Raw genomic sequence first — 22,761 nt, forward strand, 5'->3', positions numbered from 1 at the left:
AAATGAAAGGGGGAATATCTCACTGTGAAGAGGAAAGTTCTGTATGTTGCTTGTGGTGTCGGAGGGTTTCGTTGTGTTGACAAAGCTTTTATGAATTCGTTTGGAAACAAACAGTGCGCCCCTCCTCTAAGTAGAGAGTATTCATACTCCATCAGTTCTTTACTCGTGTTCTATTTTAATCTGTCGTTTGCAATGGAATCAGCTGATCTGTGGAGGGGATTAGGAAAAGTAATCTGTACACAGAATTTACTGCAGGTGATTGGCAGGTGATTGGTTTTCAACTGTGATGGATTGTTGACTTTTGTCCTTCAACATGTCATGTGTAACTCCCCACACCGCTAATGATTTTTAACTGACACGTTCCCGAGTTATGCACTGAAGTCTGCTTGATTCCCCAACGTGTCCACAGACCTGCAAAAAGACAGAACCACAATTAAGACAGGAAATATGTCCACGTGTCAGTCTGAGTTACGGTGCTGATGCTGTTTTTATCTGAGTGAGTAAGAAGCGTGGTGGTATGTGACCACACCACATGTCAGAGCTCCATTCAAAATGAACAAGAGTCAGCAGAAACCCAGCAGAACACCTGGCTGAGCCTGAGTCCTCCTCATCCATGTTGTTCTGGCTGTTGGTAAAGCTCTTCTACCAGCTTGTTCTGTCACATCTGCTGGTTACACACAACCACTTCACCTCCTCTTCACACTCAACACCACCTGCCCTCTTCTTCCTCATTTGGCTGCTATGATGAAGATGGAAAACACTATGCGCCCAAAGAAATTCCCACTCCCCCACCCCATCCCTTTTTTCTCCACAACTGTATCCGGCCAATTACCCCACTCTTCTGAGCTGTCCTGGTCTCTGCTCCACCCCCTCCGCTGATCCGGGGAGGGCTGCAGACTACCACATGCCTCCTCCCATACATGTGGAGTCGCCAGCCGCTTCTTTTCACCTGACAGTGAGGAGTTTCACCAGGGGGATGTAGCACGTGGGAGGATCACACTATTACCCCCCAGTTCCCCCTCCTCCCCGAACAGGCACCCCGACCGACAAGAGGAGGCGCTAGTGCAGCGACCAGGACACATACCCACATCCGGCTCCCCACCTGCAGACACGGACGATTGTGTCTGTAGGGATGCCCAACCAAGCAGAGGTAACACGGGGATTTGAACCAGCGATCCCTGTGTTGGTAGGCAGTGGAATAGACCGCTACGCTACCCGGATGCCAGATATTTGTGAATTAGCTGTTGTCTTCAATACACCAGCCACAGAAAATATCAAAAAAGACCATTTGCATTTAACACTTCAGGACTGTAACTTTAAGGGGCTCAGTCCCAAAACACTACATGTTCATTCTTTGAAGACCAACAAACAAAATGTAGAAACTCATTATTATAAATTCATCATTTAAATATTCAAACATATCGATGACTTTTCCAGTAAACACGGGATAACTGTGTCCACCAAGGACATTATTATTGATAAAATACCATCATCTGTTTTAATTGTGTCATCATTCATTGGATGAGGGCAGGTGTCAGTTTATAATACAAATGTTCATATTTCCTGGACAGACACACTTTAAAGCCTTCCATGTTCTGGGAAAACCAGCTCGGGTCAAAGGTCAGCTCTGCAGCTCCGAAGAGATTCAGGACGTTCAAAGTCAGTTGAGGACGTGGTGGTGAACAAGCTGTTAACTTTAAGGACCGCCCTTACCAACCAACCACTTTACACACAGCCAGGTGATGGCGCTATAAGACAACACAGCGCAGCAGGTCACATGTGGTAGATCCATGTACACCAGACTTACTTAGTTCAGTGTGAAGCATCGGGGTTCAGCTGGTGAGAGAGCTCAGAGCCGCTGTCAGGAGCTGTGAGGTCAGAAACAGTCCGTTAACAAACTTCTCCTGAAGCGAGCTACTGGACCACAACATGTGAGGAAAAGCCACGATTTGACAACAACTGCAGAATTTGCCCTAGTTTTTGGATTGCCTATTTTCTCCTCAGCTGTAAAAAGCTGAAAGTGTAATAATGACATTTCTGCTTCAGTAAGGTGGGGTGAAAGTTTCACGACCTGGTCATGAAGTAAAAAAACAACATCTACTTACAAGGTGGAGGGCGCTTGGCTGAAATGAAGACATAAAACAAATGATTAAGGGTGTCACAGAGGAAGACACCATATATTATACATTATCCCTGTTCTCCCTCCCCCCACTGAACCACATCTCCAGATGACCCTTGACCCAAGTGTTAGGTTGGTTATAATGTTGATGTATTTTAAGTTACTATGATCTTGACTGGAGTAAATCAGACAATACCTTCAGAACAATCTCTCTCTCTCTTTCTCCCTGTCTCTCTCTGTCTCTCTCTCTGTCTCTGTCTCTCTTTCCCTCTCTCTCTCTCTGTCTCTCTCTCTCTCTCTAGATCTCTCAGTGTGACGCTACATGTAAGACTCAGTGAGAGGCTGGATAAGAGAGCCATCTAAACTTCTAGAATATCAGCTTGATGAAAAACAAATCAAACATTTGAACCATTTCATGATTCCCTCACCTTTCTTCTTCATGTACCAAGCCACGCCAATGGCTGCCATGATGATGATGACAGCAACAAGCACTCCAATGATGATGGGCATGTTCGCGGCTGTTGATTAAAAAAATAGAAAAATTACATATGTGTGTGTTTGTGTATACAGAAATATATATCCTTGTGAGTCTTCGGCTGCGGTCACAGCAGCATTGGTGCATGTGATATTTCACGGTGAACTAGATTCATATCAATGGATTCATCACAGCAGCAGCAGACAGTGTAAACTAGGGTTCATTAATTTATTTCAGTTTTTGTGTCTATTCCACAAGGCAATTCGAAGGAATTTCCCTCTGCCAAGTTCTGGTGTGACCGCAGCCTAAGGCTCAAGTGGATGAAGTGGCTGTAAATTGTTAGTCATGCTCCATTTTTCTTTATCGTTTTGTTGCTGGAGATTTTGAATCACTTAAAGCAATAAAACAATTCCAGCTTTCCCCCCCCCCCTATGAGCAATGCATCAATTCATCATTTCCTTCATTAAGACAAAGGTGAATTTGCTCTTACACCAGTAATAGTCCATACCACAGTTTGATTGTAAGAGGCCTGAATTTTAGTGATCTTTTTTTTCTATTAATTTGGTGCAAACCAGAGTCTATATGGAGGGCTCACACCTGTCAAACACATCCAACCTTAGCAAGAACATCAAGAGGTCCAGACTGGCTGATGAGTGGCAGTCACAGAAGTCAGTCTTTGGCTAGTACCTACTTAGGCCGTTGTGGCTCTGTTCAGTGGCTCCAACAGAAACAAACAAACTAACCAGGATCTTTCCAGTTGGTCTTGATCTGTGATGGGTCCAGTTTGATGATGATGTCATCCTTCATCCCAGAAAGCTGAACCACACAGTGGTACTTCTGCCACTCCTCAGACTTCATTGATGAAAGGTCAACGAGGAGTTGAACGCTCCTCTGGAAGGTTCCATCGTGGTTGGGGAGGAGCTCACCATGCTCCACCTCCTCATGGACCTCCTCTTCCTCTCTCCTCCAGAACATCACGATTCTGTCAGGGTAGAAACCTGTAGCATGGCAGGTGACTGGAGAGGAGGGAGACCTCTGGAGCAGAGACACTGAGGGAGGGGCTGGAGAGAGAGAACACAGAGACACAAAGACAGAGGGAGAGAGAGACATAGAGACACAGAGACAGAGAGAGAGAGAGAGATTGACAAAACCCTTTACTAAGCACTACAATAGGTATGCAGACAAAAGGACATCAACTACATAAGTGAAAGTGAAAACACAAGCCAACAATACAGCCATGACTTTCCCTTTTACACCAGTTAGAAAGAGAAGAGCAGGTCTTCATCATCTCCCACTGAGCACAATACTTCCTGCCTGCCAATTTAAAGCTGAAAGCCACCAGATTGTCTACCATTTTGTGGTAGGGATGTAGTAGGGAGCCTTCAGCAGTCCTGTAAGAACCTGCACAGGGTCCACACAGTCCACCGCCCGGGCCTGGTTCCTGAGCCGTAACAGGGTGTGTAATGTCTTTTGTGACGTTCTTCACCCTCCTCACACAGCGAGTGCTGTGAAGATGTTCTAGTGAAGGCAGCTCAGTGCCAACAACGTCCTGTGCTGTTTCCACCACAAGCTGGAGGGCTGTTTCATCAGCTTTGCTGCGGCTGCTGCACCAGGCTGTCATGCAGCTTGGTAGGATGCTCTCGACTGAGCATCTGTAAAAGTTGACCAGCAGTTTTTGCGGGAGGCTGGCTCTCCTTAGCCTCCTCAGAAAATAACGGAGTTGTTTTCCCTAATCACCACTGGTATCAGATTCATCTTCAGATTCACACTCCATGTCAGTCACATTACCATGGCAACCAGCAGGCTTCATCAGCTGCTCCTCTGCCTCATTGTCCAGTATCACCTGCAGCAGCCTCCTACACTGACCAACGCTCTGCATCTTTCTCCAGCATCCCCATGTTGTCCTCCCTCTGCACCGTGCTGACCACAGCTTCAGCCTCCACCTCCCCTGCTAAACTATATGAAGACACAGAGCCACACGCCCCGGCGGCTCCGACCACAGAGCCACCAGCCTCACTCCGTACAGGAGGAGCAGCCTCGGTCAGCGTCCGCCGCCCCCCTCCCCATCCTCAGCCACATCGGCCCGCTGCTCCCCTCCCCGCTGTCCCACACATCAGCTGCAGCGCACCCCGCTGTGTGCTGGCTATGGGGACAAGCAATCCCCTCCTGACCCACATCTCCACACTCACAACACTTCATCCCCCCGGAGCTAGCATACACCATATAAACCCCCTCCTCATGCTAAACACAGAAGGAGACATCCAGTGTTGGAGTGGGAGAGTCCAAATCCATGAACACGTGTCTCCACAGAGACTGAACCTGGTTCAGTTTGGCATCCTTACAGCCCAGACTCACCGTCCAGAACCCCCTCACAGACCTACTGAAGCCCTTCAGTTCTTGTGCCAGCACCTCGCTGGGAATAAAAGGAGGGCCTCTGGACACGGTGACCCGGGTGGAAGGCACCGCCAGCAGGGAAAATAGTGTAAATTCATCACCTACAAACACGCCGTTTTTTATCTGCTAGTTGGGAAAACCTGTTCATTCATAAACACAACCAGCGCTTCATTCATGTGTGAGGCAAATGAGATGTTTCCATGCCCCACCTGTTCTCCTCCCACCAACACCACCTGCTCCACCCTGGTACTGGGCCACGGCACGACCCCCACTCCCTGCCTCTGACAGGGACGGCGTCTCAAAGGACGCCGTGCCCGCCAAGAAGCACGGCTCACCGTCCACCAAACACACAACCACCGAACACACACCAAACCACAATAAGAACCACAACCACAAAACAATCACACAACAAACACACACCAAACACAGCAGCAACCAAAAAGAGGACAAATCGAGAAACCGTCACAAGACTCTCTGCCAAACTCCCCAAACTCCCAGCATGCACTCAGAGAGAGAGAGAGAGAGAGAGAGAGAGAGAGAGAGAGAGAGAGAGAGAGAGAGAGAGAGAGAGAGAGAGAGAGAGAGAGAGAGAGAGAGAGAGAGAGAGAGAGAGAGAGAGAGAGAGAGAGAGAGAGAGAGAGAGAGAGAGAGATGAGTTGAAGAAAATGAGACAAAAGAGAGGGAGACAGAGTTGGAGAAAGATAAAGACAGGAGAGTGGGCGCTGGAAAAAAGAGAAAGGGAGAGAAAAAAGAGCAAGACAGAAGAAAGACAGTAGCAGAAAGAGAGAAAAAGGAGGAACAAGACAGACCGAGGTGTAGAGACAGAGAGAGAGAGAGAGAGAGAGAGAGAGAGAGAGAGAGAGAGAGAGAGAGAGAGAGAGAGAGAGAGAGAGAGAGAGAGAGAGAGAGAGATCCAGGAATGGGGGGTAAAAGAAAGGGGGGTAGAGAGGTGCACTAAGTCAGAGAGAGATAAAGAATAAAGAACCAACACGCAGGTAAAAAGAAAGCTGGAATGAAGTAAAAATAAAACCTGCTCATTGTAAACAGAGTCACACAGCCATGCTGTTGTGTGTGCAGCGGGTGTGGACACACGAGTCCATGACCACTGCAATGTTGCTGCACATTAGAAACAGTAGAGACATATGAACACGGCTGTGTCCATGACAACACATCAGGTCATGTGACTCTACCTGTCCTCTGGAGACTGTTGCTCGCATACTGCAGATACTTCTTCAGCCAGTCAACACACACATGGGTGTAGTAGTTCTTCCTGTAAGCTAAGTCAGCTTTGTCTAGATCCCAACTCAGTTTGGTGATGAGAGCCTGTGATGTCGGAGTGACCCATGTCTCTGTCTTCAGGTCCAGAGCGATGAAGTCTTCTCCATCATAAGCATACTGATGATATCCATTAATGTCTCCAGTCTCATCGTCCCACTCACAGCCACTCATCCTCTGAAAGATGTGGACGCCTGAGAGACAGAGAGACATAGAGACAGAGAGATGTAGAGAAGTAGAGACAGAGAGAAGTAGAGACATAGAGACAAAGTGACAGAGAGACAGAGAGACATAGAGACAGAGAGATTAGTAAAAGCAGAGACACATCCTGACACAGTCAACCTTTAAGGTCCAAACCTTGTTCACCACAGAGACCCAGAGGGACCAGAACACAGTCGCTCCACCTGTCCACTGTTACACCACCTCATACTAGAGTCTCATCTCAGCAAAGAGGAAGGAAAGGTTTACACACACACACACACACACACACACACACACACACACACACACACACACACACACACACACGCACACGCACACACGCACACACACACATACACGCACACACACACATACAAACACACACAACACATACACACAGTGATTAAAGTGGGCCGGAGCTCCCCGGATCCCGACACCGGCACTTCCCCTCCTCCTCCCCCAAGTCAACCGGAGCTGAGATCCGGCAGCACTCTGTAGACAGGAGTAATTTCAACCTTTTTGTCACAGTAAAATTTAAAACATAAAACATGATGCAGCCAATTCACAAGCATTACAAAATAAATCGCAAATAAAGTCGTTCTTCTATTTTTATACTACTTTACTTTTTCTAGAAGTTTGAATGACGTCGCGTCCTCACGTGACCCGCACCTACCTGCTGTGTGGCTTCACCAGACATGACGTCAGAAGAGACTGGCTTCACACTCACGGGTCAGGGTCAGTTCACCGCACCAGGCAGACGAGACTCGAGAGAGCGTCAACCTGCTACCTGCACTATTATCTTGGATTGGGGGGCATAAAGAGTGAGTATCTTCAGTGTATTTCCAATAGTTTTGTCTAGCTCTGCTGTGGTTTTCATTCAAGCAACTAACGTTAGCGAACGTAACGTTAGCTAGCTAGCTAACTAGCTATCTTCCACCCGGTAACGTTGCTAGCTAGTTGCTGACGTTGCTGGCTAGTTGTTTGAATGCTGCTAGGCAAGCTAACTATCGGTAGCGTCCGGTAACGTTACCGGTAGCTAGCTAGTTATGTTTGTCCAACCTTAGCTCCGGCCATGCAATATTTTCATACAAATAACTAACTAGCTAGCAAACGTTAGCTACCGGTAGCTATTATTAGCTAACAATGCTAACGTCGGGACTACTGGACCAGTGGTTAGCTAGCCTAACGTTAGCTAGCTACCTAGCTAGCTACCATTCAAACAATTAATCGCGATAGCTAGCTAGCTAACGTTAGCTAACGTTGGCTAACTTTGGCTAATGGTTAGCCAAAGAGATCCCCCACTTACCAAATCCCACTTTAACCCCTGCATACACACACACGCACACACACGCGCACACACACATACACACACACAAACACGCACACACACTCACACACATACGCACACACGCAGACACTCACACAAATACACACGCAGACACACACGCACGCGCGCACACATACATACACGCACACACATGCACACACATATGCACACGCACGCACTCGCGCACATACACACACGTGCACACAGACATACGCACACGCACACACATACATACACACACACGCACACAACACATACACATGCACACAAACGCACATACACACACGCACACATACACACACACGTGCACACTCTCACACACACACGCACACACATACACACACGTGCACACAGACATACGCACACGCACACACATACATACACACACGCACGCACACACCCACACACACACACAAACACACAACACATACACACACACACACACGCACATACACACACACACTCAGACACACACACGCGCACACTCTCACACACACACACGCACACACGTACACACACACGTAGACACACACACACACACACACACACACACACACACTCAGATTGAGGCTAATCCTAGATCTAACATGAGTGGTTAGTGTAACATGAGTGGTTAATCTAACATGAGTGGTTAGTCTAACATGAGTGGTTAGTGTAACGTAAGTGGTTAGTGTAACATGAGTGGTTAGTGTAACATAAGTGGTTAGTGTAACATGAGTGGTTAGTGTAACATGAGTGGTTAGTCTAACATGACTGGTTAGTCTAACATGACTGGTTAGTGTAACATGAGTGGTTAGTGTAACATGAGTGGTAAGTGTAACATGAGTGGTTAGTGTAACATGACTGGTTAGTGTAACATGACTGGTTAGTCTAACATGAGTGGTTAGTGTAACATGAGTGGTTAGTCTAACATGACTGGTTAGTGTAACATGAGTGGTTAGTGTAACATGAGTGGTAAGTGTAACATGAGTGGTTAGTGTAACATGAGTGGTTAGTGTAACATGACTGGTTAGTCTAACATGAGTGGTTAGTGTAACATGACTGGTTAGTCTAACATGACTGGTTAGTGTAACATGAGTGGTTAGTGTAACATGAGTGGTAAGTGTAACATGACTGGTTAGTGTAACATGACTGGTTAGTCTAACATGAGTGGTTAGTGTAACATGAGTGGTTAGTCTAACATGACTGGTTAGTGTAACATGAGTGGTTAGTCTAACATGAGTGGTTAGTGTAACATGAGTGGTTAGTCTAATATGAGTGGTTAGTGTAACATGAGTGGTTAGTGTAACATGAGTGGTTAGTCTAACATGACTGGTTAGTCTAACATAAGTGGTTAGTGTAACATGAGTGGTTAGTCTAACATAACTGGTTAGTGTAACATGAGTGGTTAGTCTAACATGACTGGTTAGTCTAACATGACTGGTTAGTGTAACATGACTGGTTAGTGTAACATGAGTGGTTAGTGTAACATGAGTGGTTAGTCTAACATGACTGGTTAGTGTAACATGACTGGTTAGTCTAACATGACTGGTTAGTGTAACATGAGTGGTTAGTCTAACATGAGTGGTTAGTGTAACATGAGTGGTTAGTCTAACATGACTGGTTAGTGTAACATGACTGGTTAGTCTAACATGAGTGGTTAGTGTAACATGACTGGTTAGTCTAACATGACTGGTTAGTGTAACATGACTGGTTAGTGTAACATGAGCGGTTAGTGGGAGGGTGTGTCTGAGGGTTTGTGTTAGAAAAACCGTCCCAGTCAAATATTATCTGTGTTTGTTGAGCTTAAAGACAACTGAAATAGTTACGCCAGCAAGGCAGGCAGATTTATAACATCTGTTATTGACAAGTAGGCTAATTTAGTCCACATGGAACAAGAGCTGTTAACAGACTCACGTGCATGAGGCTATTTTATAAACAAAGAAACAAAGAAACACATTTGTTGTGGCAACACGTAAACACGAAGGATTTCCTTCAGCTTCAGGCCTACATATTCTCCTACAAAATCAAACACAATAAAACTATTTAACAAACAATAAACACACTGTTGTGTTCAGTAATCTAGTTACCTTATATTACATTGAGTTAGATACTGCCAACCGCTAGAGGGCGCTGTATTCTTAGGTCACTAGTAACAGTAGGTTAGGTTGACTCTTGGAATGTTGTTGGTAGTTGCTGCTGAGAACCTGTCGGAGTATGATGGAAGCTAATGGTCTGCCTTGCAATTCTTTTAGTAAAGTTTATTAAGCTATACTACGTGTGGTTATTCTACCAAAGAATAGGACACAGTGGCGACGAGACGGACCTGCATACTTTAAAACGGACAAGATGGCCAATGCACCGTTTCCAGATCTTTTTTTGCCGTGCCCGGGAGAACCGGCGATACTTTTCAACACGTCGGTGAAGAGGTTCGAGAATCACCTTCTCGTGATCAATGCAACTGGAAGCGCGTGGCCCGAGGCAAGGAAAAGAGCACTACTTCTGCATTGTGTGGGCTCGGAAGGACAGCGGATCTTCCATACATTGCCGGACACAGGTCAGGATTTAGCATCCGCCATTACGGCATTACAGGGCCATTTTACGCCGACAGTGAACATAGTTGTGGAGCGGCATGCTTTCAGAAAAAGAGTGCAGGGAGCACAAGAATCCATAGTGCAATACATTGCTGCACTAAGAGAACGTTAGCCGATGCTATTACCACAGCTACTCAATGTGAAGCAGCTACCCTACAAGCTAAGTCTATGGCAGGTCAGCAGCAAATACCAGTGCAAGTTGTGCAGCCCCAGCAAACTGCACGCGGCCAGGGAAAGCCACACAAGGGTGCATATGCAAAGTCTCCTCAGAAATCTGCTACAGCCTCCTCCTCACGTACCTGCTACTGGTGTGGTTCAGAGAAACACCTTGCTAACTCACAGGAATGTGCAGCTGCAAAAGCAACATGCAGAGGTTGCAATAAAAAAGGACACTTTTCCCGTGTGTGTAAGCAGTCTCAGCAGACTCATTCAGTGAAGGAGGTTGACATGCCTGAATATACACTCCTGCTTGTGGAAGGAACAGACACCCCTGATAAGATACAGTGTTCAGTGGGCATTCAAACAGCGAAAGTGGTGAAGACAGTGAAACTACCGGTGGATACGGGTGCTTCAGTGTCTGTTTTACCTCGATGCATCTACGAGGAGCCCTTCAAAGAAGCTCCTCTACAACAATCCTCCGTCCGTCTAGTGACATACTCACGGACCCCTATCAACGTGCTGGGCTGCATGGAAGCGACCATTCACATGGATGGCAAAAAAGGGCCAGCCAGCCAGCTTCTATGTAGTGGACTCAGGGACTGCACTTATGGGGAGAGACCTCATATCCGCTCTCTGCCTGCGCACCGAAGGTAACGCGGTATGTCCGCCATCCGCAGCACCTCCATCTCTGCCCGCCGCTGCAGTGTCAGTGGGATGTCTCACCACCCAGCCAGCCTCACCTGCAACCGTAGGCTGTGCAAAAGGTTTCATGCATAAAGTGACAGTGTCACCGGACGTTGTGCCAGTGCGTCAGAAACTGAGACGCTTTCCTTTCTCCGTGCGAGCTGATGTGTCCGCGGAGCTGAATCGTCTCCTCTCAGCTGGTGTCATAGAGCACATCGATGCTTCGCCGTGGATCTCACCTATCGTGGTCACACAGAAGAAAACAGGAGGGATTCGAATGTGTGTGGACCTTCGAGAACCCAACAAAGGGATTGTAGTGGATAGCTACCCCCTTCCTCACATGGAGGAACTACTCTCTACACTGACAGGTGCTACTGTGTTCTCAGCTATTGATTTGGAGAGTGCATATCACCAAGTGCCGCTGCATCCCGAAAGTCGGGATTTAACAGCTTTCATCACACATGCTGGGCTGTCTCGGTTCTGCAGAGTTCCCTACGGCCTGGCTTCAGCCCCTTCAGCCTTTCAAAAGTTGATGGAGACAGTGTTGAAGGGTGTGCCTAATGTTCAGAACTACCTGGATGACGTCATCTGCTACGGGCGCACAGCACAGGAGCATGACACAGCTCTGGAAACTGTCCTACAACGGCTGGAAGGAGCAGGCCTGCGGCTGAACGAAAAGAAATGCCACTTCCGCCAAGCCAGTCTGAAGTTCCTGGGACACCTGGTGACAGCAAAAGGCATCGAGCCTGACACAGAGCACTTGCAGGCGATTACTCAGGCCCCGGCTCCCAAAGATGCGGGCAGCCTCCGCTCCTTCCTAGGTATGCTCTCGTGGTATGCAAAGTTTATACCCAACTACGCTACAGAGGTAGAGCCTCTCCGTGTCTGTCTGCGACAAGAGGGCACATTCGATTGGACTGAAGAGACTCAGAAATGCTTCCTGAATGTGAAACAGCTGCTGGTGGACAGCCCGGCACTTGCTCTATTCAATCTGGACTTCCCAACCATAATTTTGACTGACGCCTCCGACTACGGACTGGGAGCTGTGTTCACCCAGATGCATCCAGACCACACAGAACGCACAGTGGCGTTTGCTTCACGTTCACTGACTTCAACAGAGAGGAAATACTCCACTGTAGAGAAAGAGGCTCTTGCGTGCGTCTGGGCAGTGGAGAAATGGAGGACATATCTGTGGGGCAGGAAGTTCACACTGCGCACTGATCATCAGGCCCTCACGACACTCCTCTCTGCAAAAGGTGCTGATCGAGCAGGGATGCGCATTGCACGATGGGTCTGCGCGTCTCCTCTGTTTCACCTATGATGTCGTGTATCGGGCTGGATCATTAAACCATACAGCCGACTGCCTGACTCCTCAGAGCAACCAAAGACTGGTGCTGAAACTCTGTGGAGCCTGGACTGTCCCAAGGGACGGGTAACCATCCCATCAGAGAGCACAAGCCACCAGCCTGGCTTGAGGACTATGAGACTTCATAGAAAAAAAAAACAGGTTCTTACTGTGAATGAAAAATATTGTGATTATCTGGTAAAATTTGTTATGAAAAAATACTGAGATTATTTGGTTAAATGTGAGCACTATTAGATAATTGTGGTTGCCATCTGGAAACCCCTGGTTATTGTGAAAAAACTAATAAGCATTTTTGTTGTTAAAGCTTACGATAGCGTAAAGAAATAATACAAGTAGATGTTATTGTTATTGATACAGTGTTATGCAAAGACGAGCAATTATTTTAAGTAAAGGGGGGATGTTGTGTTCAGTAACCTAGTTACCCTATATTACATTGAGTTCTATACTGCCAACCGCTAGAGGGCGCTGTACTCTTAGCTCACTAGTAACAGTAGGTTAGGTTGACTCTTGGAATGTTGTTGTTAGTTGCTGCTGAGAACCTGTCGGAGCACGTTGGAAGCTAATGGTCTGCCTAGCAATTCTTTTAGTAAAGTTTATTAAGCTATACTTCGTGTGGTTATTCTACCAAAGAATATAACACACACGTCCAACTGCCTCATAACATTTGGACGAGGCTCTGCTGCTGCCCCCTTGAGATCCAGTGGTTTGTGTTCACTACAGGCCTTTTGTCTCACTCACATAAAGCGGCATCGAATCAAACCTCTGAAGCCCGACTAAAAACTAAGCAGAGTCTATTGCTGCCTCGTCTTTCTTGTCCGCAGCAGTGACGCTGCTGCTGCTGCCCACTTGGACTCAAAGGTGCCAAGTGTGTCCATAAGCCTTGTGACCTTGTCCTCCCCAAGGCCACCTCGCTGCCCTGTTTGGATTCGGCTCTGCAGAGGCAACCCTCTCTCTGCTGCCCACTGGAGACGGGATCCAGCAGGCCACCTGGGCCAGTTGGGCCCACTCGGGAGACAGTTCACTGAAATCCCACATGAGGACTTCGCAGGCCATTGAGAAATTCAAGTCTCCATAAAGGCGGAGCGCCGTCACCACAGCGATGGCATCTCGCTGCTTGTGGCATCGATGAGAGGGGCTGTGCTGCTGCTGCCTCCCCCTCTTGTCCAAATGACCAGCAATGGTTTAAACACAAGAATGTGTGGAAAGTTAATTCTAGCCCAGGGGTCGGCCACCTTTTGGAAGTCCAGTGCCACGTCACAAAGTTTAAAAAAAAAAACCACAGATCCGAGTGCCAGTTCATTTCCCTAATGAGTATTTATTTATTTATTCACTGCTGCTGCTTGTCTACCCATCTACATTCTGCATGCCAAAAATGTGCTCCACACACACACACACACACACACACACACACACACACACACACACACACACACACACACACCATCCATCCATCCATCCATCCATCCATCCATCCATTATCCAAACTGCTTATCCTGCTCCCAGGGGGGCGGGAATGCTGGAGTCATTCCCAGCAGTCATTGGGTGGCAGGTGGGGAGACACCCTGTCTATGTGTGACTCCGAAGGACGGAGCCCTTCTGATCTCCTCCACCTTCTGCAGCAAAAGGGACTGACCCAAAGTATGTCCCAACTCCCCCTCCTCACTTGCCTGGTCTTAACCATCCCTGTGTCCACAACTTGCGTGGACAGACATTCTCAGCACTGAAAAGGACAAAAGGCACACAAGAAGCAGCTGTGGACCGGCTCGTCCGTCAGCCTGGGCTTTAACCTCAGTTGAGAAAGAACTTCTTATGAGTTGAAGTCAAAGGACAAAGTGTGTGAGCCAGCACCTGCACACTTTGTTAAAAAGGACGGCAGGACGGACTTTGTGTTCGGGGGACCTTCATTGGGTGAGTACGCAGCTTTTTTCAATAATGGGCTGGTTTCCTCTGCTTTTATTCTACCTCCAAATTATGCAGCTTTTGCTGACGTCTGCTGTTCTAATGAGGCATGTGGACATTAGTTTTAGTGTGTTTGTAAACCACGGACCAGAGGGGTAGACTAGAAGCTGCATTATGAGGTTTTCCAGAATCCCCTTTGTGTGTGGTGAAGCCGGTTAGGGCAAAGAAACCTTTAATATGCTGAACTTCCATGTGACAGGGCTCTGGACGTTGGTTTCATTGCTATGCTGGATTGTTTCAGCACCACATGTGGTCCTACTGAAGGCCCAGGGTGCAGGGCCACGGTTCACCACTGGGCCGCTCTATACGCCCCGTCTGAAGGAAGGTTTTCATCTGGACAAATATAACAGCAGGAACAGGTCGACCAGCACACACTTTAATGTTACAGCTGGTCAAGACAGGGGGGACAGTCATCCGTCCATCTTTAACACCCCCCCTCTCTGTATCCCCCCCCCTCTCTCTGTCTCTCTCTGTCTGTCTCTCTCTCTCCCTCTGTCTCTCTGTATCTCTCCCTCTGTCTGTCTCTCTTTTTTCTGCAGAGCAGGATAAAATGGGTCTTACCTGTTTTTTATTTTTTCGGTTGTTGATGAATGATTGTTCTTTGGGACAACCCGTTTGTGTCTGAACAGCCCGTGGGATATGCTGAAAGCACACCAATGCATCATAATCCATTTACTTCATGTCCTGAGCTCTCTCCCCAGCCATTCACCCCAGGGATGCCCGTTGGGAGTAACCGTCGTGTGAATGTGCAACCGACAGATTTTGACGCAACACCACCGTATGAACATGAGCAATCTCCACCTAGGTATGGCAGGTCCCGCATACGCCGCACAGGTGTGCGCCGTGACCCCTCCCCAGAAAGTGAGGATGACTTGGACAGATGTGAGCGTGTCCCCACACTGCAGCCTGGCCAATATGATGGTACCACCGCATGGAGAGAGTTCATGTACCGTTTTAAGAGCTGTGCTATAGCTAACCATTGGTCAGAAACCACCAAGGCTGTCCAGCTGAAATTCTGTGTAGTAGGTGCTGCTGGTGCCGTGGTCCACCGGAACCCCTGGTCTGCTAGATGGGATTACAGCCATACTGTGGAGGAGCTGGAGGCCGCCTATGGTCCCACATCAGAGCATGCTGCTGCAGTGGGCATCGAGTTGAGGCAACGGGTCCGTAAACTAAGTGAGGCCCTACATGCTTTGAGAGATGACATATATGAAAAGGTATCAATGGTGTATGCTAACAGAACGGAGCAAGAACAAGATGCCATTGCGGTAGAAGTGTTCACAAATGCCATGGGGGCTGCTGGCATTCTACAAAAGCTGTTAGAAGAGTGGCCCAGTACTCTGGCCCAGGCATATGAAATTGCCCATCGGTATGCAACCACGAAAAGAGCAGCAGAGAATGTAACCCAGCTCATGCTAACGGGGGCCCGTAATATGACCAAGCAGAGGCCTAGAACAGCTACAGTGCGTGAATATGAGGAGGAAGGGCTTAAGAGCAGCGTGGCCGTCATAGTCACACCTGACGAGAGGCCTAAACCCTCCAATTCTCAGCCAAACAGACAAAAGGGTGGTCGTAAAAGTATCAACTGGGATGAAATCCGCTGCCATAATTGTTCCGGCATAGAGCATATGAAACGAAGCTGCCCCTCACCAAGGCAGCCAAATATGGTTCAAACAGCCCCGGTGCCCCAGGCCACAAGGAACTTACACTCATCCAATGTGTTGCATCTTAGAGCTCAGGGCCAAGAGATGAGCATTCAGGTACTAATCCATAACCTTGAGGTGTGTGCTCTTTTAGATACTGGTGCAAGGAGAAATGTTCTTTCTGAGCGTCATTACAATGCTCTCGACCCTGAGATCCGACCCCTGCTCGAACTGTCGATCGTGCAGTCGCTGCAGGGCATTGGACCGGAGAAAGTTCCAGTACTTGGTGAAGCCCACCTGGCCATCCAAGTTGCTAACTGAACAGTGAGCGTCAACTTCATTGTCGCTGATGTAGCTGACACAGGCCATCCTCGGTAGCCCATTCCTAGAGCAGGCACGCGCACGTTTGGATTTTGGCCAACGTAAGATTGTGATGTTCGGCGAGCAGGTAGCCTACTTCGACCCCAACAATCAACCCAGGGTGCATGTCGCGAGGATAGCCCGCACTACTGTTTTGGAGCCTGGACAGGAGTACATAGTACCAGGAAATGTACATTTCCGCAGACATGTACAGGGAAGCGTGATGATGAGTCCCACCAAAGGCTTCGTGGAGAAGCACCACGTGCTGGTGGCACGGGCCCTGGTTGAGGCTGGGTCCATGAAGCACATCCCCATCAGAATGTACAACCCTGGGAACACTGCTGTCACCATAAGGAAGGGGGCGGTGGCAGGACTCCTTCAATCGGCCGAGGCAGTACAAAACCCTACCACTGACATCGAGCACGATCCACCCAGTATGGAGCTTCCCAGGATACCTCACCATCTCCAAACCCTGTATGCTCAGAGTTCAAATGAGCTCAACGTTGAGGAGCGATGTCAGCTAGGTCAGCTGTTGCAGTGCTACGGGGATGTTTTCTCCAGAGGACCCACCGACTTGGGCCGTACCAGTTTGGTCCAATATGACATCAAAACCCGGCCTGGCGCTCCAGTGAAACAAGAGCCCCGATGAATGGCCACAGAAAAACAACAAGATGCTGACCAGCAGATACAGCAAGGCCTCGAGGCTGGTTTCGCCCACCGCAGCCACAGCAGCTGGGCATCGCCCATTGTCATGGTCTGCAGAAAGGATGGGGCTTTCCGCCTTTGTGTGGATTATCGTGCTCTAAATGACTGCACTGTAAAGGATGCTTACCCGCTGCCGCGGATACAGGACACACTCGACACCCTGTCCGGAGCAAAGTGGTTCACTCTTGGTATCGAGAAGACCCGTACCACACCCTTCAGGCCACAGTCTGATGGCCAGGTTGAACGGTTTAATGCCACGCTTCAACAGATCTTGGCCACCACAGCAGAGCATTGCCATTGGGACTGGGACCTCATGCTTCCCTATGCGGTCATGGCCTACAGAGCAACACAACACAGCTCGACTGGGTTCACTCCTAACATGATGCTGTGTCGAAAGGAAGTGACAGAACCCATTGACCTCGTCGCCGGCCTGCCTCCAGACTCGGACAGTGCAGAGGACGCTCCGCAGTATGTCACTCAGCTTTGCCAGCGACTACAACTCTCTCATCAGATCGCTAGGGAGGCCCCCGGTCAAGCTGTCACACGGGCGAAGAACCAGTACGACAAGGCTATCTGCCGCACCGCATACAGCATAGGTGATGCTGTCTGGTATCTGGTTAAAGGGAAGCAAAGAGCTCAAAACAAAGTGAGGAAGTTCCTGCCTTCATATGATGGGCCATACTTCATTGTGGGACAACTGGATGACCTGGTGTATCGCATTTAGAAAGGGCCCAGGACAAAGGCAACGGTGGTACGCCACAACAAGTTGAAACCCTTCAGGTATTGTTTATATGTTTAGAAAGATTTCAAGTCTGTTTTTTTGTCAAACTTTTCTGTTAAATAAAGACTTGCTTTAAAATTCAAAAAATTCTCTCTCTCCCTGTCTCTCTATCTGTCTCTCGCCCTATCTCTGTTGTGGTTACACTGCCCCGAGCTGCCTCCCCGGCACGTTCAAGCCACTCCCCCAGCTCGGACGTGCCGAAAACATCCGAGCGCTCGGCTCGCGCTCTGAGGAGATGAGCGCTGCGCTGCAGCAGGTGTTTACCATCATCTATCAGGCACACCTGCGGCCATCGGGCAGCCCTCTACAAGAAGCCTGCCAGAACGTCTCTCCGTGCTTCGACGTACGGAACCCTGCGGTAAAGCTCTGACCAGCCCTCCAGCGGTCCTTGGCCTCTTGCTATTCCTTTTATTCCCAGTGTCTATATTCGTGTCTCTCTTTTCCCTCCCAGGACTCTCCCTCCACGGCTCCCCGCGTCTCCCTCGCTCCTCGCCCCCAGCGACCTTCACGTTTTCCCCCCGGACCTCTCCAGCGATCTCCCTCCGTGTCTCTCTACCTGGACCCCTCCTATTCGGACTTGACTTCCTGGATCTCGGACCCGGACTTCCTCGGACAACCCCTCGCTCTACGGATTTGGACTTTGGTAGCCAGGCGCACATCGTCTCAACAACACCCACCTGAGACTCACCTGTCTTTATCACTGTGGCAGTGTTGTTTGTTTTTCTTCCCTGCATTAAATCGCCCTTCCGGTTATCCCGGTGCTCTGTTGTCTGTCTGTCCTGTTGGGTTTCGCTACACTGGCCTCTGGTCTTCATTCGTGAAATGTAACAGTCTCTCTGTCTCTCTGTCCCTCTGTGTCTCTCTCTCTCTGTCTCTCTCTCTCACTCCCTGTCTCAATCTCGTATCCTGAGGCTGCTCTATAAACCAGTGTAGTTTGCCTTTAATGGACCCCAGAATTGCAGAAGAAGTGTCCTTGTGAATGAACGTGAGATCTTGGGACACAGTTTGGAGCAGTTTTGACTCCAGACTGTGTGAGAAACAGGAAAACCTGTGAAACTGTGAGGACCCAGTCTGTATTCACACACCGCCGTCCACAAGGAGCTATGTGGTCTGTGTGTAGCACCGCTCTGTGTAACACACAGTGACGTCACAACATGTCAATAAAAACCTGTTGGCTCATGATGTTAAAGAGGACGGGGCAAAACTCAGATAACGGGGCGTTTTCTATCATCCGAGGGAAAAGGTTTTTGGTTTCTCTCTTTCTAAATGGTAGTGGGGAAACGGGGATTCTGGTTTTCTCATTTCAAAACAAAACCCCGTTGGCCGCCAAGTCCACGGGCCCCGCGGGGACCTTAAGAAGGGTGTTTGCTAGGAACTGCGTGTGGATGTGAAGGGCTGAACGTCTGTCCGGGTTTGACTGTAAATGTTGACAACAGACTCTGAAGACGCCGTCCTCACAGCTTTATCTGTGTCCTTTCTTACTGACGGAGCTGCACTGAACACAACACGTCAATAGTCTCTTGAAGCATCGCCACATTGAACCCCTGTATTCTGCCAATAAGCAGTACTGACACAGCCCATGGTCACAGGACAGACGGAGACAACCTGACAACATGCCAGTGTTTTAAATGAAGACTTGAGATGAAGACTATGGAGGGAAGTCCCGACTCTTCACTCATGTCTTTGCTGTTCATTTCTGATGGCAGCTGAATGTTCCTCAGGAAAGACTTTGATAAAACCATATTGAGATAAAGTCTTTTGTTACTGGACCCAGGAAGAAACCGGAACACCACCCAAAACACTACACCCTTAACGTGTGTGTGTGTGTGTGTGTGTGTGTGAGTTGGGGAGGAAGATGGAAGCTTTGTCTCTCTGAATACAAACATTTTATTGGTGAGAAGTGAAACATAAACGTACCTCCAGTTTGGTTGAAGCGCTGCTTCACAGTCTCAATGTTGGTTTTGTACCACTGCTGGTGACTCATCATATTTCCAGTCTCCGTCTCCCAGTACTGTGGGTCACCTGTTGCGACCTGGTCCATCCAGTCTTGTTTGGGTACTGCTCTCTGAGTGTTGCTGTCATAATGAACCATCTGAAGACCATCAACCATCCCGAAAATCACAAACTCTGGGAAGTTTTGCACGTGGGAGGATGCAGTGAGGAAGTACTTCAGGGAGTGGGTCACTGTCAGGAAAACACATCATGTGAGGATTTCAACTGTTGGAATCACATCTTTGTTGTCATCATCACTGATTTTTGTGATGGGTTTTAGTCGTTTGTGTGTCTGTCTGTACTTTAAGGTCAAAGTCAGAAGGAAATATTTATCAGTGTAATTCATATAATCACTGTTGTTGTGTTTTATCGAGGACTCTGCCCTTCTTCTCTTTTGAGAGCTTATATTTAGAAAACAAACATCCCTAAATAGGGCCCGGTACTGTCCTCATGTCCTCATCATCCTACTTGTAAATCTGCTGCGATACAAGCACACCGACAGCCGACTAGACAAGTCCTGCGTGCCAGCCGTGTTTTCTGCTGCACTTCTGCTTCAGCAGCTAAAAGCGACACACAACTGCGTAATGAGAAGAGCACAACCTGTTTAAAAAGGATCACAATAAATACCTGGTTGTACCAGAGGCAATGCCACACAACAACACAACCTTGTGGGTTTTTTCACTGCAGTTCAAAATAAATCCTCAAATCAATGTGTACCCATGACCCTGTAGTAAAAACCATGTAGTTAATTAATTCAGCAACAGTTAATATAGCCTACGCTTCCAAACCCTGCACCACCGACAGCGCCATCACCTGGTGAAACTCAACATGCACGCACAAAACATGTCAGAACACACGGCTGGCACGCCACACAGACGCAGTCAGCTGGGTTGTGTTTCTCATCTGGTGGAAAGCGTCCTTGGGTTCCTTGAAAGGCGTTACACAAAACTAAGTTGTTGTTGTTGATGTTGGTTCAGGGAAACACAAGGTTGAGTGTGACAATGTCAGCAACAGCACCATGTTGTGTATTTAGTGTGTTACAGTCAGACAGTGACACACATCTGATGAAAACAAAACATGGTAGAAGTGTAAGGGCATCATTAAGTACTCATATCAGTACTCGCTACCCCAAATGTAAGTACTTGTACTTGGTCTGAAGAAGTGCTATGGGTGCGTCCCTGTCCCTAAATATTCAACTAGAGGCCAAGAAAGAAAGAAAGAAAGAAAGAAAGAAAACCCTCCCATGAAGTAAACTCCAGGCTTTACTGAACACAGAGGAAGGTATTCAGAGGAAGGTGTGTGGCCTGCAGATTGTGGGTTGTGACACTTTTTAAACATGTTGTGTTGTGTCACTGTTTGTGTTTCGATGGTCGCCATGGGAACAGTTTGGAGTTGGAGAATTTGAGACGACAGTTAAACCATATCACCTGAATATGGAGCTGCCAGGGAGGAGGACAAGAGGAAGGCCAAAGAGGAGGCTTATGGGTGTGGCGAGGGAGGACATGCAGGTGGTGGGTGTGACAGAGGAAGATGCAGAGCACAGGAAGACATGGAAACTGGACGATCCGCTGTGGCGCCCCCTAACGGTGCAGCCCAGAGTAGCAGTAGTAGTTAAACTATATCACCGACTTCTTGTGATTATAACAATCCCCTTTTATTTCACAGCCTATCGCCTATAAGGTCATTCTCATGAAAAGCCTATATAACGTCATCTGTAGAGAAGACGGGCGTTTGGGTTCAGCTGCCAACAACGTGCCTACAGCGCCCCCATACGGCTGGTATCGGTAAGGTAACAAGGAAAGTCATGAACTGGCAGAAACACAACGGGGTGGGATAATGTTAAAACAGTGGCTGGTGTTACTCCACACTGGTATGATCAGTACATGAATCACAAAGACACCGTTACTAAAGCAACTTCGTCAACAACCTCCGACTTCGTTCAAGAAGTCTTCAAGAAAGGCAAATGTGAATATCGGAAATTAAGGAATAGACCATAAACCATAATAAACTAGAGGAGGACTCAGCATTTATCTTCTCCGAGGATCGAGGCGAATATTACAACTTTAGCCTGTGATAGCAGCCGAGCATGCGCAGTGACTAACTCCGTCTCCACATGAAAACTCGTTTAACGGTCAGAATTTAAGAATATACACACCTGAAGATGCTAAAGGACAAAAGACGAGCAGCAAAATAACCACTTTCATCTTGTTTCTTGTACCAAGTGGATTTGTTAAAACCAAATAAAAGCAGCGACGACGGACGCTTCTCTCCTCGACGTTGATCCTCCAAGCGGCCCAATAAGACTACGGACCTTTTCAGCGGGAGGGCGTCACGAACCAATAGAAATTCAGGAAAGGCTGAGAGACTTCCGTTGCTAGGCGGAGTTGAGTTCACCAGGTTACGAATTGAAAGTGAAACTGACTTGCAACGCTGAACAGACGGACAGAGAATCTTTGGGTCATTTCTGACAAAACAACCCCACCGACCTTTCCTCCACATTCACACATCGTTCAGCAATGAACACGAAATGGTAGAAAAGGTGTGGAACACAAAACGGCCCTCAACGCAACCACTTTTCAGCCCTGCCAAGCACACGTGTGTATGTGTGTGCGTGTGTGTGTGTGTTGTTGTGACGTTTCATTTTCATGTGGTTGGAGCAAAGCTCTCAAGTTTGCCGAATTCTAATGCGTGAGATTGGTTGACGGACAGACAGGGCGGTCACAAACGAAGAATACAACTATTATTATT

The 22,761-nt window shown here is 48.1% G+C and overlaps 1 protein-coding gene across 1 annotated transcript; it reads right to left on the minus strand.

Moving 5' to 3' along the window:
• Window positions 1–271: 271 nt before the first annotated feature.
• On the minus strand, window positions 272–22,273 carry LOC130128211 (major histocompatibility complex class I-related gene protein-like). Its single transcript, XM_056297836.1, has 8 exons — window positions 22,169–22,273; window positions 19,939–20,205; window positions 6,179–6,457; window positions 3,338–3,655; window positions 2,548–2,637; window positions 2,106–2,123; window positions 1,808–1,868; window positions 272–411 (listed from the first exon to the last, which is right to left on the minus strand). Exons 1-7 carry the CDS (start codon window positions 22,215–22,217, stop codon window positions 1,813–1,815), a joined length of 1,077 nt encoding a protein of 358 aa, XP_056153811.1. The 5' UTR covers window positions 22,218–22,273; the 3' UTR covers window positions 272–411; window positions 1,808–1,812.
• Between the last annotated feature and the right edge of the window lie 488 nt (window positions 22,274–22,761).

This window comes from Lampris incognitus, chromosome 18, assembly GCF_029633865.1.
Source record: "Lampris incognitus isolate fLamInc1 chromosome 18, fLamInc1.hap2, whole genome shotgun sequence".
NCBI classification, from domain to species: Eukaryota; Metazoa; Chordata; class Actinopteri; order Lampriformes; family Lampridae; genus Lampris; species Lampris incognitus.

What these genes read in the sequence shown, in the direction of transcription:
- LOC130128211 (XM_056297836.1), bottom strand. Translation starts at nt 22,217, where the DNA reads ATGAAAGTGGTTATTTTGCTGCTCGTCTTTTGTCCTTTAGCATCTTCA. An exon ending in TTGTCCTTTAGCATCTTCAG is followed by an intron (nt 20,206 to 22,168) that starts GTGTGTATATTC and finishes TTTTCCTGACAG; the next exon opens with TGACCCACTCCCTGAAGTAC. An exon ending in CAACAGTCTCCAGAGGACAG is followed by an intron (nt 3,656 to 6,178) that starts GTAGAGTCACAT and finishes CTCTCTCTCCAG; the next exon opens with CCCCTCCCTCAGTGTCTCTG.